The sequence below is a fragment of the Triturus cristatus genome, chromosome 8, assembly GCF_964204655.1.
Source record: "Triturus cristatus chromosome 8, aTriCri1.1, whole genome shotgun sequence".
NCBI classification, from domain to species: Eukaryota; Metazoa; Chordata; class Amphibia; order Caudata; family Salamandridae; genus Triturus; species Triturus cristatus.
The window spans coordinates 403,614,480-403,632,464 of record NC_140591.1 but is presented as its reverse complement, the minus strand read 5'-3'; the positions used below and the strand labels follow the sequence as shown (position 1 = coordinate 403,632,464).

The window sequence follows — 17,985 nt, the reverse complement described above, 5'->3', positions numbered from 1 at the left end:
GCATGGGAGCACTCGTCTGGTAATTGTTTTCCAGAGCTACGCCGGCACCTTATTGATAGCAAGCTAACTAACCCTAGGAAGCTTGCTGAGGAGGCGGACCGCTTGGTGAGTACCCGGGTCCACAAGGGTCATGTGGGAGACTCTGCCAAGGGCGGGCAGGGTCCCCAGCAGAAGAGTGGGGGGGACATAGGGAGTTTCCAGAAAGGGCCCCAAAGTAATTCCCAAGGGAACCAAGGTTCCCAGACTCCCCCTGAGAAGACATCAGAGCCCCCAACAGGTAAACCTGATCACAGGGGGCCCCCTACATGTTTTCAGTGTGAGCAAGTGGCCCACCGCTGGTATGATCCCCAGTGTCCCCAGAAGGATCGCAATGCACCACCCCATCAGATGGCCAGTGTAGCCCTGGGAGGGGTGGAAATGGGTGCCCAAGATGGGTGGGGTCCCACAGAAATGTCCCTTGCCTCTTTGGGAGATTGTGAGGTGGTCCCCAGTACCCAGCTGCCTGATAACAATAAAAATTACAGGCAGTGGGTGACCATAAATGGCCATAGGGTGGAGGCTCTGAGAGACACTGGGGCCAGTGTGACAGCTGGTGTCTGAAGAGCAGATGGTCCCCAATGCATTTTACACGGTTGTTGCCACTGACAACACAGAGAGCCACTGCAAGGTGGCTCAGGTTCCCTTTGAGTGGGGGGGGGTCAAGTGGGGGGGGGTCTCAGGTACTCTCCAAGTAGCTGTGAGGCCAGCCATGCCCGTTGGGCAATGATTTAGAGAGCTCTCCTTGGGCTAAGGTGGAGAGAAGGTCTCACGGATGTTGGGGTTGCCTGAGTGGGCATGTGTGACCACTCAGTCTATGGCAGCCAGTAGGGGTGTTCAAGAGGTCCTGGAGCCTGAAAGTATGGCCCAGGTACCTGCCTTAAAGATAAGAGGTAGGGGGCGGGGGAACCAGCCCCCATTGTTCCCACGGTCCAGGAGGAGGCAGACCTTGAGGGTGATGCCCTGGAAACTACAGGGGAGCAAGTTGCTGAACTGCGGGACCTGCCTGAGCTGACCCATTGGCAGCAAGAAGAAGGACCCTCCAGGAAGGAATTCGGGTGCAGAACAGAAGAAGTGCCCTTCTCTTGTGGGTTTGAGGCAACAGGCCACAAACCAGGCAGCAGGTGATCAGTCTGGATCACATTGGATCTACTGGGAGAATGACTACATATACAGCGAGCCTAAGGCTGCTGAGCCTGGGTCAGCCCATGTGCTGGTGGTACCCCAGCGCTTCAGAGCCTTCCTACTGGGTTTGGCTCATGATGTACCCTTAGCTGGACATCTGGGGCAGGACAAGACCTTTGAAAGGCTTGTCATCCACTTGTATTGGCCCCAGATGCTTAAAAGTTCAGACACTCATTGTAGGACTTGTCAAACTTGCCAGGCAAGTGGGAAGAGTGGGAGGAAGCACAAGGCTCCTCTCCAGCCTTTCCCTGTGGTCAGTACCCCCTTTGACCGGGTGGGCATTGACATTGTGGGGCCACTGGACCCCAAGACAGCCACGGGAAACAGGTTTATCCTGGTCTTGGTGGACTATGCTACCCGGTACCCAGAAGCCATCCCTCTCAGGACAGTGACGGCCGGCCCCCGTGGTGGGACGTGCACTGATAGGGATTTTCTCCCGTGTGGGGTTCCCCAGAGAGGTGGTGTCAGACCGTGGTACAAACTTCATTTCTAAGTATATGAAGTCCCCATGGCAGGAGTGTGGAGTAACTTATAAGTTCACCACTCCTTACCACCCCCAAAGTAATGGACTGATTGAGAGATTCAACCGGACCCTCAAAGGCATGATTTTGGGTCTTGAAGAACCTATGAGGCGTAAGTGGGACGTCCTCTTGCCATGCCTTCTATTTGCTTACCGTAAGGTGCCACAGAAGTCCTTAGGGTTCAGTCCCTTTGAACTGTTGTATGGACACCCGGTAAGAGGACCTCTGAGTCTGGTTAAGGAAGGCTGGGAGAAAGCTCCCAGGAAACCTGCCCAGGATGTATATAGCTACGTGCTGGCCTTCAGGAACCAGACTAGGCGATTCAGACAACTCGCTCATGCGAATCTGGAAGCCAGCCAGGAAGAGATGAAGCGGTGGTACGATCAGAATGCCACTCTGATTGAGCTTCAGCCTGGTCAGAAAGTTTGGGTCATGGCCCCAGTGGAGCCCTGTGCGCTCCAGGGTAAGTGGACCGGACCATTTGAGGTAGTGAAGCGCAAAAGTGACGTCACCTACTTGGTGGACCTGTGATCTCCCCGGAACCCTTTGTGGGTCCTACATGTCAACCGCCTGAAGCCCCACTTAGAAAGGTCCGAAGTGGGCATGCTCCTTTCGACAGATGCTGGAATGGAGGAGGAGACTGAGCCTCTTCCTGACCTCCTGTCTGCAACAGAGCAAGATGGGTCAGTGGATGGTGTAAACCACTCTTACACCTGACCCCTGAGCAGCAGAATGTTTGTTGCCAAGTGTTGGGACAATTCTCTGATTTGTTCTACCTGATTCCTGGTGTCACTGAGTGGTGCATCCATGATGTAGAAACTGGAGACGGTCCTCCTGTGAAGCACAAGGCTTACAGAGTGACTGACGGGGTCAGAGCTTACATCAAGGAGGAGGTCTCCAAGATGTTTGCCTTAGGGGTGATTGAGTCCTCTAACAGCCCTTGGGACAGCCCAGTGGTCTTGGTCCCAAAGGCTGCAGCGCCTGGTGCCACACTTCAACTACGGTTCTGTGTGGACTACCGAGGACTCAATTCAGTCACCGAGACTGACGTGCACCCCATCCCCAGAGCTGATGAGCTCAATGATGGGCTAGGGGCTGCACGGTACCTCAGTACGTTTGATTTTACGTCTGGGTACTGGCAGATCGCCTTGACTGATGGGACCAAAGAAAATTCAGCATTCTCCACACCAGATGGGCACTACCAATTCCGGGTTATGCCCCTTGGGATGAACAATACCCCTGCCACCTTTCAGAGGTTGGTCAACCAGGTGTTGGCTGGACTGAAAGATTTCAGTGCCGCCTACCTGGATGACATTGCAGTGCTCAGCGCCAGTTGGGAAGAACATCTGCACCACCTCTGGGAAGTGATGATGGCGCTGCGCAGAGCAGGCCTCACGTTCAAGGTGAGTAAGTGCCAGATCGGGCAGGGTTCCGTGGTGTACTTGGGGCTCCAGGTAGGAAGTGGCCGGGTGGCGCCCCTACAACCCAAGACTGATAACATCCTGGCATGGGAAGCCCCCATAACCCAGACACAGGTGAAAGCCTTTTTAGGACTCACAGGGTACTACAGAAGGTTTGTCAAGGGGTATGGCAACATTGTTGCACCCTTGACTGAGCTGACTTCCAGGAAGCAGCCCAAGAAAGTGAACTGGACTGACACCTGTTGGAAAGCTTTTGACGCCCTGAAGACTGCCATGTGCACAGCACCCGTGCTTCAGGCGCCCAACTTCTCAAGGGAATTAATTGTCCAAACAGACGCTTCAGAGCATGGTGTGGGGGCTGTTCTTTCACAGATCAATGAGGAGGGCCTAGACCAACTTGTAGCCTTCATCAGTAGGAGGTTACTCCCACGGAAACAGAGGTGGAGTGCAATTGAGCATGAGGCATTTGCTGTTGTCTGGGCACTGAAGAAGTTGAGACCATACTTGTTTGGGACTCACTTTTGGGTTCAGACAGACCACAGGCCCCTCAGATGGTTGATGCAGATGAGGGGTGAGAATCCAAAGTTGTTGAGATGGTCCATTTCCCTACAGGGGATGGACTTCACGGTGGAACACCGCCCTGGTACAGAACACGCCAATGCTGATGGTCTGCCCAGATTTTTCCGCCTTAGTGAAGAGGACTCCCAAGAGGTTGGGTAGTTCTCCCCACATTTCAGCTTGAGGAGACACGTGTTAGACCTGGTACGATAGCCATTTTGTGCTATTGTCTCCTCTGTTTTTAATATGTTTGCTGGTTTTAGATGCTGCTATTCAGTGCCACAGTGCAAGTGCTCCCTATTCTAAATATTGTAATATATCCTTGACTCCATGATTGGCTTATTTGATTTACTTGTCAGACACTAGAACAGTGCACGTGTGCCCAGGGCCTGTAGATAAAATGCTGCTAGTGGGCTTGCAGCACTGATTGTGCCACCCACAGAAGCAGCTTGTAAAGTGTGTCTCAGGCCTGCCATTACAGAGCCTGTGTGCAGTCTAGTACTGCCATGTCGACTTGGTAAGTGCACCCACTTATCAGTCCCTAAACCTTCCCTTTTCTACATGTTAGACACCCCTAAGGTAAGCCCTGGGGCAGGGTGCATTGTATGTGAAAGGTAGGACATGCTCTGATGTGTGTAGCATGTCCTGGTAGTGAATTACAGCCAATTTCGTTTTTCACTATTGCAAGGCTACCTGTTCCCATAGGCCAGAATGGGCAATTTGATTAGAACATCTTATAATTCTAACTGACCCAGGGAACATGGTAGAAATACCAATTTAGTATGCCTGAACTAAGAATGATAAAATACATCTTTTAGTGAAGTTGGTTTTAACATTCTGTATTTGAAAATACCACTTTTAGAAAGTAGCTATTTTCTTACCTAACCATCCAAGCCTGCCTCTGCTAGGTTGTGTATTCTATGTCTGGTTTTTGAGTGACAGGGGCTGGGTGGCTCCAGGAGACAGGGTGAGTCAGCACAAGGGGTGAATAGACCTATCTGCATTGGGAGTGGTGGGAGGAGTAGCACCTGGGCCTGAATAGGGCTGTGCCTGCCTTCCACAATGCTGGCTCCACCTCTTGTGGTGCGTCTGATCACCCCGGCCCACACTGACAAAGGAAGAAGTTGTGCACTGGCAGAATGCACCCAGAACTGGGTTGGACTAGGTACAGACACTCTCTGCCTTCAGAGACAAAGGATTTGTGTGTCTAAAAAGGGGGACCCAGATGCCCGAAATTTAGATTACTTCCAGACATCAAGACGGACCTTTTGCCGAGGAGAAGAACCAGAGAATCTGCAGGAGTTTTTGACTCTGCCAGTGTGTTGCTTTCTGGGGTTGGCCTGCAGTGGTTTCTTTATTGCCAAGGAAAGGAGAAAGACTTTTATTTGCAACTTTCATCATCTTGAAGAAGAATTTCCAAGGGCTTTAACTGTGCTTGCCTCCTGCTGAAGTCTCAGGGATACAAGACTTCACCACCAGCTCCCCCTGAATTTTCATGCTGGGAATTCTGTCTGCAGAAGCCTGCGTGTTGTTGGGAACTGGAAGCGCGACTCAACGAGAAGAAGCATGTCGCATCCGTAGCTGTTGCCGTCGCATCATCGGAGAAGTGTGTCACCACCGCAAGAGTCGCCGTCGCATCACCGAAGAAGCGTGTCTCCGTCGCAGCTGTGTGTCATCGCATCCCCGGAGAAGCGTGTTGCTACCGCAAGGGTCGCTGTCGCATCACCGGAGAAGCGTGTTGCAGGGCCTGTCGTGGCTCCAAAGTTACAGAGTCGCCGTTGGGCGTGCACGCATCGTCTTTACGTCGTCACATCGCATCAAGGGCGCCATCTTCTTGCATCACACCGGATCGTCGCATTGTATCAAGGCGCCATCTTGTCGCATCGCAACCGTGATGCACCACAAGATTGTCGCATCACCTCCTCTCCGGTAAAGAACAAACGCATCGCCTACTTTGCGCAAGCACTAAGGAACAGACCCATCGCCACCCCCGAAGCAAGGAACCAACGCACCGTTCTCCCTGTGAACCTTTTGTTTATCTTGCGTGACGCATCCAAAGGTACTTTGTGAGAAATGTGTCACATTTACCATCTAAAGTGAACTGAGTTATTTCTACGATCTTAAAGTCATTTTCTTAGTACTGTATTGTGGATTGTTGTCGTTTGGGTCTTGTGTTAAGTCTATATAAAGAATACTTCTTTGTATAAAACCTGTGTTGTGTCCATCTGTAGTGTTTTCACTGTAGTACTGTATGTTTTCACAAATGCTTTACACACTGCCTCTGAGATAAGCCTTCCTGTTCGTGCCAAGCTACCACAGGGTTGAGCAGGGGTTATTTTAGGAGTGTAGACCCCTTACTCTGACTAGAAGCAAGGGTCCCTATTTGGACAAAGGTGCAAGCCATTGCCAACTAGAGACCCCCAGTTCTAACACCAACTAAGCAAATGATGTGTTGATGTTCGGGAAATGTTCCACAATCAGTGCAATTAGCACGATATCCAAACCAGATAGGTTTTTAATTCCCTTATTCTTTTCTTTTATCTTAACTTTCCAAATGTGTGCAGTTTGTGCCAAAAAATGTCAATCGATACAACGATGGCTGACCCATCTGGTTTGGTTTGTGTGCTAATTTTAATGCACTGATTGTGGAACATTTCCCGACCGTCACCACGGAATTTGCTTAGTTGGATCCTTGCCCGAATGGGATGGAAATGTATTGAACATTGGAGTTGCCTTCCCTTTGTTGAACCAGATATGGGGTTTGATGGCAGTCGGACCCCAGGGAGTGTGCACCCCACGTTCCTTGTAGATATAAGAGATAGGCCCGTGTGGTGTAGTGGTTCCTCAACTGGCAATTTGTTTGTTATATGTAGTAGGTATAACTGACCCTGCTCAAAGTAACACAGTGACTTTCCTGCATTAATTACAGTCGCAAAACCTCTCATGTGAACCACCTTGTGACTAGTCAACAGTCCTATCCATGTGTTGGAGTTTGTTCGTAGAGAAGTATTTTTCTTTTTTTTTTTTTTTACTACCTCTGACTTAAGCACAGAAAAAGACGAACCATAAATGCTTACTTTAAAAGACTCATCATTGGGACTGTTTTAAATCTTTTCAGACTTGCACATTACTAGGTGTTGGTCAAGGTGTTCCAGAGATTCTCACTTAGTCTGATTATTCGACTGCTAATCTCATTGGTGTGAGTAGGTTTGCATAAATTTAAGTTACATGAAGGTAGAAATTGCTTATCTACGGGCCCTTAGTGATAAAATGCGTCATTCATAGTAATCTTATATCAACTTTTTTCCAGGCGGGAGTGAAATTTGAAATCAATTTAGATGAACCGATTAATCAAGAGACAGACACAAATGATGAGGATGAGGTAAGATGTTACATGTTTTGCAGTTTTTTTCACGACATTTTTGAAAGCGTAATTTGAAAGTGATTACAGACAGCTTAAGTGTCCTATGTGCCAAATTGACGCAAGAGAGTATACATATACATTTGTAGATGTGCGACAGTGCTAAAGGATAGAGATGGACGTGTCAGAATTTTCATGCTTCATCCACAGTTAGGCTCGGGCTTCTGTCACTTAATAAAAAGTTAAATTGACAATGTTTTACTGTCTCAAATTTCTTTTTCGTGAAGGTAACTAGTGGAACGTATCCAGTCGAAATTGCAGAATTGTCTCGAACATCAGGGGGCTTCCCTACTGTCGTTAGGTATTTGGGTTGGAAACTGGTTGGGTGAAATCTTGAGTGAGTGGATAAAGTGCTCACGTCTCGAACTAGAACTGCCAGTGCTTCCCGTACACCATTTGACCCTGTCCTGCAAGTTCACTGCTGTCTGGCTCCAGTGTCCTGGCCGCCCTCTATGCAAATGCAGACCCCTAAAATAAGAGGGACAGGAATGATGAAGTCCTAAATTCTCATCAAGTTATATGCCCGCTGGCAAGAGTCTGTGGCGAGCATATTGGAATAGACCACTGTGCATAGAAGGCTGCAGTGGACACATGAATTTGAAACACATACAAAAAAAGGTAGTGGGGAATAAGCTGCGCAAGGTTAAGTGAAACAGTAACTATCACAAATATCTCCTTCCTGTTAGGACAAAAGCTCAAAGGAAATTGGGCAACGACCACTCAATGTTGTCAACAGTGTGGAACAATCCACACACTTCTAAAAAACACAATCAATTTCCTGAGCTACAGTCACTTAGTATAGGCGCAATTAATCCACGCAGTATTCTCATTGTATTTCTTCTTTAATCTTTATTCTGTATCCCTTGTGGTACAGTCCATTTTTCAGTTCTTCAAAAACAGAACAGCAACAGAACAGATAGCCACAGGTAAATGCCAACACGTGTTTCGTCCTCTGGATTTAACCAAAGACTTCCTCAGGGCGCCAACTGCGGTATCATATATGCAATTGGAAATCAATGGCCATCTCTGTATTCAAATACAGAACCTAAAAGTTCAAAGTGCATCCATCGGAAGCGAAATAGTGAAAACCTAATAAGTAATCATCACTCGGTACCAGCAAAAATTAGGCTGATGTCCATCCTTACAATACTTGTTCATGAAAAGGAGAGTAATCCGCATCTAGTTCCGGCGTGTGACACATTAATTTGAACCTCACAATATGCAGCGCCTCTAGTTGAATGATGTCCTACCTTTGAATCTGGGACTACAGTGGAAATATCTTGTTTTTTTGAGATTTAAAAAAAAAATATTTCTTTATTTGCACTTTACTGATTTTCCTTCATGACAGTTACAACAGCACATTCTCATGTTATTCATATACATACCAATACTAAAAGAACAACCAACGATCGCACTTTGGCAACAAAATATGGGCTTTGTGTCATAAACATTGTGCTAAACATCACAACTGCAGTAGGTCGCATAACATTGACACACATTTCTAGTAAGGAGTAGCCAAGCTCACTTAACATGGGTAGGTCCCCTTCATCTAGCTAATCTAGTCTTCATAGCTTTCCCATCCTAAGTATTTCAAAAGCCCAGCAAATTCATACAGGTTCATTCAACAGAAAAAGAACAATACACATTTGCTTTGCAGACAATCCAGTTCCATGCGCCTCCTGTTTAGTGACCACTAAAGCACCGTCCTAGCTGCAAGACTTCCTTCTCAAAGTGGCCTTTTATCTGGCTTGGCTTTCAAGACAATAACCATCTTGTCCCATTTGGTCACGTTGACCTTTCCCCTGGTTTGCTGTTGCTGAAGAGCCAGAGTGTTACCCTGTGCCAGTAGCCTTTTCAGCAATTCTCTCATCCAGGTGCTAACAGGAGAATGAGTTGCCGTCCAAGACATGGCTCTATGTCGCTAGGCCAACAGTCAGGCCAAATCTGTCTCAAACCTAGTCAATTTCGACATTTTAAACAAGCCCAGCACGACTCCTACAAGGTCATTATGTAGGAAGATAGGATTTGGTGTTAGGGCAAGAGTTGCTGATTTTGGCATTAGGGAACCAGGTCAAGTCCCGGTGTGGGCTCAACATCTTGCGATTCTAGGCAAATCACTTAATCTCCGTGCCTAAAAAAAATAAAAATGAATATGACCTTGTATAATATAACTGGTGTTCATGTAAAGAACTCCAATGCCCTTGAGCCAAGTTTCTATTAGTGTTTGAGATCTGGAGAACTTCGGAACATATGTACCAAGCCCTCATACGGACCTCAACATATGGAACAATAAGCTGGCACCGCTGGGAAGATGCTATGCAGCTGCTTAGGTGTCAGCTATAGACCGCCTTGTACTGTACTGTATAACTGGGACTGCATTTCTAGAAACATTTATTGGCAGTTGAAGTACTTGGTACCATTCTTTAGTAGCGAAACCCTGCCCAGCATCCATTTTCCATGCTCCCTGTAAAGGGAAGACATCTGCCCTAGCTTGTATAGCTCAGCGGTGATACAGCACTGTTAAATATCTCTTTTTTTTTGTTTTGGTGCCTTATATTTCGACCACGTGTCACATTCGGAGCACTTTAATAAGTTTGTTAGGCTCTAATATGTTTTAATAGACGCAGGATCCTGAGGTGGTCACATTGTTTTGTAAACTGTAATGGTTCAGACCCTCGTACATAGGGGCTATTGACCTTGATATTGGTTATCTGGGGAAAGCTCGACTAAATCATGCCTTTTTCAGATTCTTTTTGAAAGAGGCCAGACTGGGTGAGGTTTCTCATTTTAGGTGCAATAATTTTCAAAATGTTTGTCCGCCTACCCTGGTAGGTTGACCGATCTCTATGTTCTCTTTATGACATTGCCATGGTGGGCACCTTTGAAGGGGCTAGATCTTAGTGGTTTTGAGGGATTTTAATGAATGCGGATTCTGAAGGTACTTCCGTTCCTCGTCCTTGTCATTTGAGGCAAAGGATCATCAATTTACCCTGAAGATTCACTTGTTGCATATTAAGGGATTTCAACACTGGAATGAAGATGTGCTCATTCCTCTTCAGATGAAAGTAGATTGGCAGCTTGGTTTTGGATCCACCGCAGTTTATAAATGTATTTTTGAAGCCCCTGCAACATCCCTGCTCCATTAGTCTACTTGTAATAATCCTAGGTCCTCGTGATTTCAACTGATATTATGTTTGGACGAAGATTCTTATTCCCCCCCCCCCAAGTATCATAAATTAAAAGTTGGTGTTCTTCACAACACAGGTCTGTGACGTTAATAGGAGGTATAAGTTAAATTTGATACCAAGATTTTTCACTTTGTGATCTGGAATTGTGGCCTTTTCCGGTTCTTGGCCAGTCAAGTGTTATTGTTTTGATGTGTCATTCTCTTACCATGGGGGTCGCCGATTTTGATGTATTCTGTCATAGGTAATTTTCCTTATTTCAGACCACAAAGAAGCTTAAACCATTCAGTGAGCTGCACTCTATGGTTTGTCCTTTCCTCAAGCCAGAAATAGATTTTTTTCTCATCAACACACATATAGGTTTGGGTAATATGTTGAGAGACCACCCAGGAAGAATGAACAGTAAGAGAGAGAGAGAGAGAGAGAGAGAGAGAGAATGTATGTATATATATATATACATATATATATATATATATATATATATATATATATATAGTACTCCATCTTCACCTCGCCAGATTCCTCGCGAGCAAGACCATGTCTGCCATGACGCGTTTCGACCCTGGAAGGGTCTTGATCACATGACATGCCTCACGGAAGGTAGGCTCTTTTTAAACCATTTTTTTAAAACCATTTTTTTCTGTTTTAAAGTGACATATGCATTAAAAGCGTCAGGTCCAACAATGAACATAAAAGAAAGATTTTCATGGTTCAGATCAACAATACCTCTAGATATAGATTTGACCAGCACATATATATATATATATAAATAAATACATATACATGAATATTCATGTACATATTAAAGTTCATGTCGGTAAAATACCAAATTAATATAAATAGTTCAAATCATGATCACTTTGTTTCTAAAACCATAAAAGTACCTAGCAGTGCTGTGTTTTACGTAAACATGTTTTTATAAAACTTGATTGATGTTAAAAAGAGATAATTTCACTATCTTTTTGTTTTGCCTTTTACTAAAAAAACATCCAGGTGTAAAAACCATTATTGGTGAAAAAAAAGGGGTTGACTTTTTCGCTGAATAAAGTGCAAATGCTTATACAGTACTGATAATCTAACTTCATCGTTGTAAACCTTTCGACTTTAAATGCCTCCTGCTAGTGCAAAAACGAATTACAAAAGTGCTCAGTGCTCATACCTGAATGTATAAAAACAAATGTGTTATAAAACCTCACAACCCGTGTATATAAAAAAGTAGGATTTAGTTGGCGGCTATGTATTTCAAAACATAAATGTTAGTTCTTTATTTAAAATCAATGATGTTCATATATTCGTTTTATCAATTGATACCTCCCATTCTTTTAGTTTTTGTTCTGATTTTTAATCATGCCGTGGCTGGTTTTATAGACATGTATATAATTCTTCCGTTGCATTCAGCCCTCCAGGATGCTTGGTATCTAAATCCAGAATATATCGCATCTTAAGTTGTCTGAGGGCTTTTTCCCTGTTTTCCCCTCTTTTATTGGGAGGAATGGAGTCAATCAGGAAGTATTTTAATTCCTTGGGGTTGCCCCCATGTACCTCACTGAAATGTCTTGCCACTGGGTATGCCTGGTCACTATTTTTAATTGCCCTTATGTGCTGGAGTACCCTTTTATGTCCCTGCAGGATGGTACTACCTACATTTCTCAGGCCACAAGGGCACTCCAGCACATAAACCACATGATTGGATTTGCAGGTTAATACCTTGTTGCTGATCTTGTCTTTTTCACTAAAGGGCGTGCAATAGGAGGTTCTAGAGACCCCATGTTGACAAGCCTTGCACACTTTGCACTTATAGAACCCCTTTCTTTGGCCCAGCCATGTATTCTTTTGTGGGTCTATTGGATCATTCTGGACCAGGGTATCCTTCATGGAGGGAACCCTTCTGTAGGTTATGGCTGGTCTATTCGGGAGTAGATGTCCTATTGTAGGGTCGCCTAGTACTGGGGGCCAATTTCTCTTTATGATATTACAGACCGCCTTTTCATGTTTATTGTATTTTAAAATAAACCTGACGGCTTCTGTGTCCCGTGCCTTTACTTCATCCTTATTAGTTTGTTTCATAAGGAGAGTTTCTCTAGGGAACAGGTTGCTTTTCTGATGGCTGTGTCTATGCACTTTTTCGTATAGCCCCTTTCCAGGAACCTGATCTTACATCTAGTTTGTGCGATCCTTGGATCATCTTTACAACTACAGATTCTCTTTAGGCAGAGCATTTACCCATAGGGGATGCTTTGAATTAAATGACGGGGATGTGCACTTCAGGCATGCAGCACTGCATTTCCAGCAGTTGGTTTTCTGTGGAGTTTAGTTTATAATCTACCTTCTTTGATAAAGACCACTACATCCAGGAAATGTATGCTAGTGGCGCTTATTGAGGCTGTGAAGTGTAAGTTAAGCTGGTTAACATTTAAACCTTCCATAAATCTCTCTGGCTCCGCTTTTGTTCCCTGCCACTCAAGAAAGAGATCATTAATAAACCTCCACCACACTTTAACATTGTTTTTAACACACATGGTGTGTTCTTTCAACAGGAGCAGCTCCTCCCGCTAGCCCATATGGAGACAGGCATAACTGGGGGAGAAGCTGGCGCCCATTGCCACACCCCTAAATTGTTGATACAGTGAGTTCTGAAACATGAATATATTATTATTTAAACAGAATTCAACCATATCTATCAACATGTTGTTATGTCTCATGAAATCAATGCCCCTTCTTGCTAGGTAATATTGAAGTGCCCTCAATCCATCCAGATGTTTTATCAATGTATAGAGGGATGTAACATCTAGGGTAATAAGCAGATAATCCTCTTGCCAGTCAAAATTCAACATTTTAGTCAAAAAGTCACCCGTGTCCTTTATATAGATGCTAATTGTTGGACGCGATCTTGAAGAAAATAATCAATATAGCTGGAATTTTTTCTAATAAACCATTCCGGTCCGAAATAATAGGCCTCCCTGGAGGTTGTCGGGGGTCCTTATGTATTTTGGGTATAAAATACAAAATTGTGTTACCGGATTGTCATTTTTCAGATATTTGTATTCATCCAACGATAATAGTCCAGCATTCTTCCAAGCAACCAATTTCATTTTGTATTCATTATATACTGTTCTTAATGCCAATTGGTCACTTCGGCAGTAGTTTTCTGTGTCTTTTAATTGACTCATTGCTTTGTTAATATAGTCTACTTTTTCCATAGCACTAGATTGCCACCTTTATCGGCACCACGGATGACTATTTCATTGTTAGTTCTAAATTTGGACATCAATTGGTGGTTTTGCAGTTCTCTTTTGTTTATCTTGGATTTGTCTGTGCTTTGTATTTTGCAATTGAGGTTCTTAATGCCAGTAATTACTTGGTCATGGAATATGTTGATTGTGTCTTTAAACATTATGGGATTGAATGTAGAAGGGGGCTTGAAAGGTGTCATTTTGGTCACATGTTTGCCCCTAATGTTTGCTTGTTCTGAATCCTCAATGTTGGGGCTGGTAGCTGTGTTCTCACTTATTAAATCATGCATATCCTGTAAAACTTCTAAATCCGCAGCACTCAAATTGAATTGTATAATTTTGTCACTGAAATGATGATCTTGCTTGTCTGATATGCCGATTTTTGAACTGTTTTGTAACATGAAGTATTTTTTTAATTTTCGAACGCTTTTATATAAGTCAACTCTGGTGGCTGAGTAATTGAAAGAGCTCTCTGGACAGAACGACAGTCCTAATGTAAACAGTTGTTTTGCTGCTTTATTTAGGACAACATCAGTTAGATGTATTGCTGTCTGATCGCTGGGTTGTTCATCCCCACTTATCTCCTCCAGTTCCTTTTCGGTTTTCGTTTTTGCTGTTTTTTGTTTGTTTGTTCGTCTGTTGGCCCTCCGCCTTTCCCGGCGTTTTGTGGTTTTGTTCTTGGCTGTCTGTTGGACTGTTTCCTCAGGCGTAGTGGTTGCATGTGATGCGTTCTAGGCATAAAAAATCTACCTCATCAACTAGGGAGATTTTTGCTGGTATTTGTTTTGATACCTGTTTGCGAGTCTCGGCTTCCGACTCGCTTTCCACAGCTGAGCGGAATTCTGAGTTTGATGTTGAGCTATCTATCATCAGTGCGAACTTGTTTGTTTGCTTGTGCTGGCCCAAATTTTTAAGCTTTTAGTGAGTCGTATTTTTTTAGCGAAAGCGATTCCGATGAAATTTGTAAGCCTTTCTTTCACGGATTCTATCCTCCTCTTTTTTCAATCTTTATTCATTTCGACTTTTAATTTTTCCAATTCCTCTGCCTGCACCACATTGTTCAATTTAACGTTGAGTGCTTCAATTTGCTCTGAAAGTCTTACTCGGTCTTTTTCGGCATAGTTCACCAAAATTATAAGCAACCTTCGAGATGAGTCAAGATTGGCCTCCGCCCATTCTTTCATCATTTCCCTATTGGGTGTCTCGTAACTGGGGGCTATTAAAATTTCTAAGCCCTCGTGGCACTCTACCAACGTCTAAATAATGTTGGAGGGATTTGGCTTTCCACCATTTACTTTGTTCAGTTCGCATCATTTACTTATTTAAAAATGTAAGTACTTAGAATCAGGCCCTGGGGGAACAGGGGATGTGAGAAAGGTAAGGAAGCAACACTGAGGTGCTTGTTTGGATGAAGCCCCTTTCTCCACCTGTGAACAAAAGGTAGATGCATTCAGGGTTTGAGCATACAATATACCCAGAAAGTTAGCAATTCAAAAACATACAATCATTAATGTGCACTCATCACCTGGAATTCTTGGGACAGCGTTAGCAACAAGCTTAATCTGGAGACTTCAGGACTAAAACAGGAGCTGGAGATGAACAAAAGATAAGTAGCAACAGCACAAGGATGCGTGCCTCGGGAAGCAACCTGCAGACATGCAAGAAAATAATAATGGGGCAAATTGGAGGGGAGCCGGGTGTGAATTTGAATGTCGAGCAAATAAATCCATTAACACGCACATTTGCCTGGTGAATACTGATTAAGAATGTAGTCCTTAAATGCTTCTCTGCCTATCCTGACTCGGAAGGGAAACCTGGACGTCTTGGTCAGACCTCTATTCCCCACACTAGGAACTTCTGCCATTTTGGAAAGGGCAGGAAAGCAACTTTTAGTCATGATTTCCCAATTTTTAGCTCGTTGGGGCGCCACAAGTGCCAAGATGCCGTTTGGTTCTAGACCCTCCTATGGATCTGCAACTCACCAGAGATCTGTTCTGGAGTAAATCCTGACAACTTCCCCTTCATAGGTAGTATGATTGCATAATACAATTTGAATCTGGCACATTTGTTTCTTTTGGATGGATTTATTCTCTGACTAAAAGGGTAAAGAAGACTTTGAAGGTTTTTTTTTTTTGTAAACAGACTTAAACAACGTTTTTTACCAAGCACTTAGAAAAATTACATACGAACAGCATGTTTGTAATACTGTTCTTAAATCATCAACATTTTAAATTTGTGTTCAATCCCCTCATCCCTCCCATTCTTCCTCCCCCCCCCCCCCGAGTCAGTACAGGGTCATGCATATAGTGCCAACATGTGGTTTGCCTGAGTGCCATGAAAGAAGACTTTGAAGGTTTATCTACAACGGAAATTGCAAAACAAGTTGATAGTTTCATCTTCATTGCGTACTGGGACACCTTTGTTTTTTCTACCCAAGGAAGATCTAGATCTTTGATTTTGCATTAATTGTAGAGGCTTGAAAATGGTTACAATCAAGCAAAAGAAGCTCGTCCATAGGGGTAGCTTGGCATGCCCCCACCTTTTGGGCCACATAAAAAGTGTTTGTCAGGCTGAACAAATGTCAGCCTGACAGAAACTCTTTATTTTCAGGTCAGGCAACCAGGTGTTAGACATGTACTAGATGGGCAGGCATCCGGCGGCCAGAGCTGAATGTTGCCGGGAAGAAGATGTCACAGCCCATTGGGTGTGACCTCTTCAGCCTGGCAAAGTGCCTCAAGGCCCTCCCCCTCTTGACAAGGGGGACTGTTACTAATAGTCCCAGACCTGAGTGCATCAGTTTTAAGCCCTGAAGTGCCCAGAGTTGAGTGTCCATCACTGTTGTCTTGTCACTCAGCGACCTTTGACCCTTCTTAGGCAGGTCGCTCCCCACGCCACACAGCACTGCCTGTGTGTCCTAACCTTCAGCCCCAGCTGCCGCTGCTGAGGAGAGTTCGAGGCCCTCCTCCACCCGCAGGCTGCCACCGGCGCCTCATCCCTGGTGGCCAGTGGTAGGCCGTAGGTAGGTTTGTCTCACTATATTTGTAGTGATTCTTATTGTTTTCTGTAATTGTATTGCCTTATTTTGTATGCTGTTTCTTCCTCCTTGTTTGTCACTGTGTGCACCTTGCCCTTTTGCCTTCTGTTCCCCTCGTAACTGTATTGCCTTATTGTTAAGTGCTTCTTCCTCCTTGTTCCCCCATTTCTCTCTGTGATCTTTGCCTCTGTCCCCTTCGTATTTGTATTGCCTTATTGTTTAGTGCTACTTCCTCCTTGTTCCCCCCGTTTTTGCTGTGCCCTTTTGCCTTCTGTTCCTTCGCCGTTCCTGCCCCCGTTTTCCCACTGGTGCGTCCCCGCCCCCCGCTCGCCCATTCGTCCTCTCCCAGCTGCCTCCTCCCTCCCACCACCCCTTCTTATGCCGGCCGAAGGCGCGCCTAAGGCAAGCCCGTCTGTGCCCGTCCACGCCTGGACCGCGCCCAGCGCCAGAACCCCTGGCCCCTGCGAATGCCACGATGCCCAACACCGCTACGATGCCAGCACCCTCCACGCACTCAACACCGGACGACCACACACCTGCTTCCTGGCCCCTAAGCGCACCCAAGGACCCTTCACCTGCCGGAATTGCAGCTTCACCAGCATTCGATCCGCCAAGCCACCCACCGTGAAGGAACGCAACCATCTCAGATGCATCCTTCTCAACACCCGCTCCGCCCGCAAACACGCCGTGGGACCTACTCGACTCAACCTCCAAGACGTCGCTTTCCTGACAGAGACCTGGCTGAACCCCTCCTCGGCTCCCGACATCGCCATAGCCATCCCGGACGGCTACAAGATCACCCGCAGGGACTGCACCAACGGAGTAGAAGGAGGAATCGCCATTGTCCACAGGAACAGAATCTCGACCAGCACAGACTACACCCTCAGCACCGCCGAACACATGCACTTCCAGATCCAAACCGATCCCAACACCACCCTCAGAGGAACCCTCGTCTACAGACCCCCTGGACCCCGACCACAGTTCAGCGACTCCATCGCCGACTTCGTCAGTACACACGCTCTCGCCTTCACAGACTACATCCTTCTCGGGGACCTGAACTTCCACCTCGAGAACAACAACGACCGCAACTCCACCACCCTGATTGACGACCTCGCCAACCTCGGACTCAGACATCTCGTCACAACGTCCACCCACTCCGCAGGCCACACGCTTGACCCAATCTTCTCCGCAAGCTCCCACGTTTCCTCCAACCACACCACTGAAATCTACTGGACCAACCATCGCTGCATCCACTTCACCTTCTGGAAACCCACCATGCACCACTACACCCAACAGATCCCCTGCCGCTGCTGGAGCAAAGTCACCGAAGACCACCACCCTCGCCCGGAGCCCACCCACCGACCCAACCGACACTGACTCCGCCGCCCGCA

General features: G+C 45.7%; 1 protein-coding gene across 1 annotated transcript in view; it reads left to right on the top strand.

The window, feature by feature from the left end:
• Window positions 1–17,985, top strand: part of LOC146802199 (serine/threonine-protein kinase Nek5-like) — a 383,120-nt gene that overhangs the window by 299,691 nt on the left and 65,444 nt on the right. Inside the window, exon 18 of the mRNA XM_085621788.1 lies at window positions 7,032–7,103. Coding sequence (XP_085477914.1) covers window positions 7,032–7,103 — 72 coding nt within the window. The remainder of the gene's footprint in view (window positions 1–7,031; window positions 7,104–17,985) is intronic.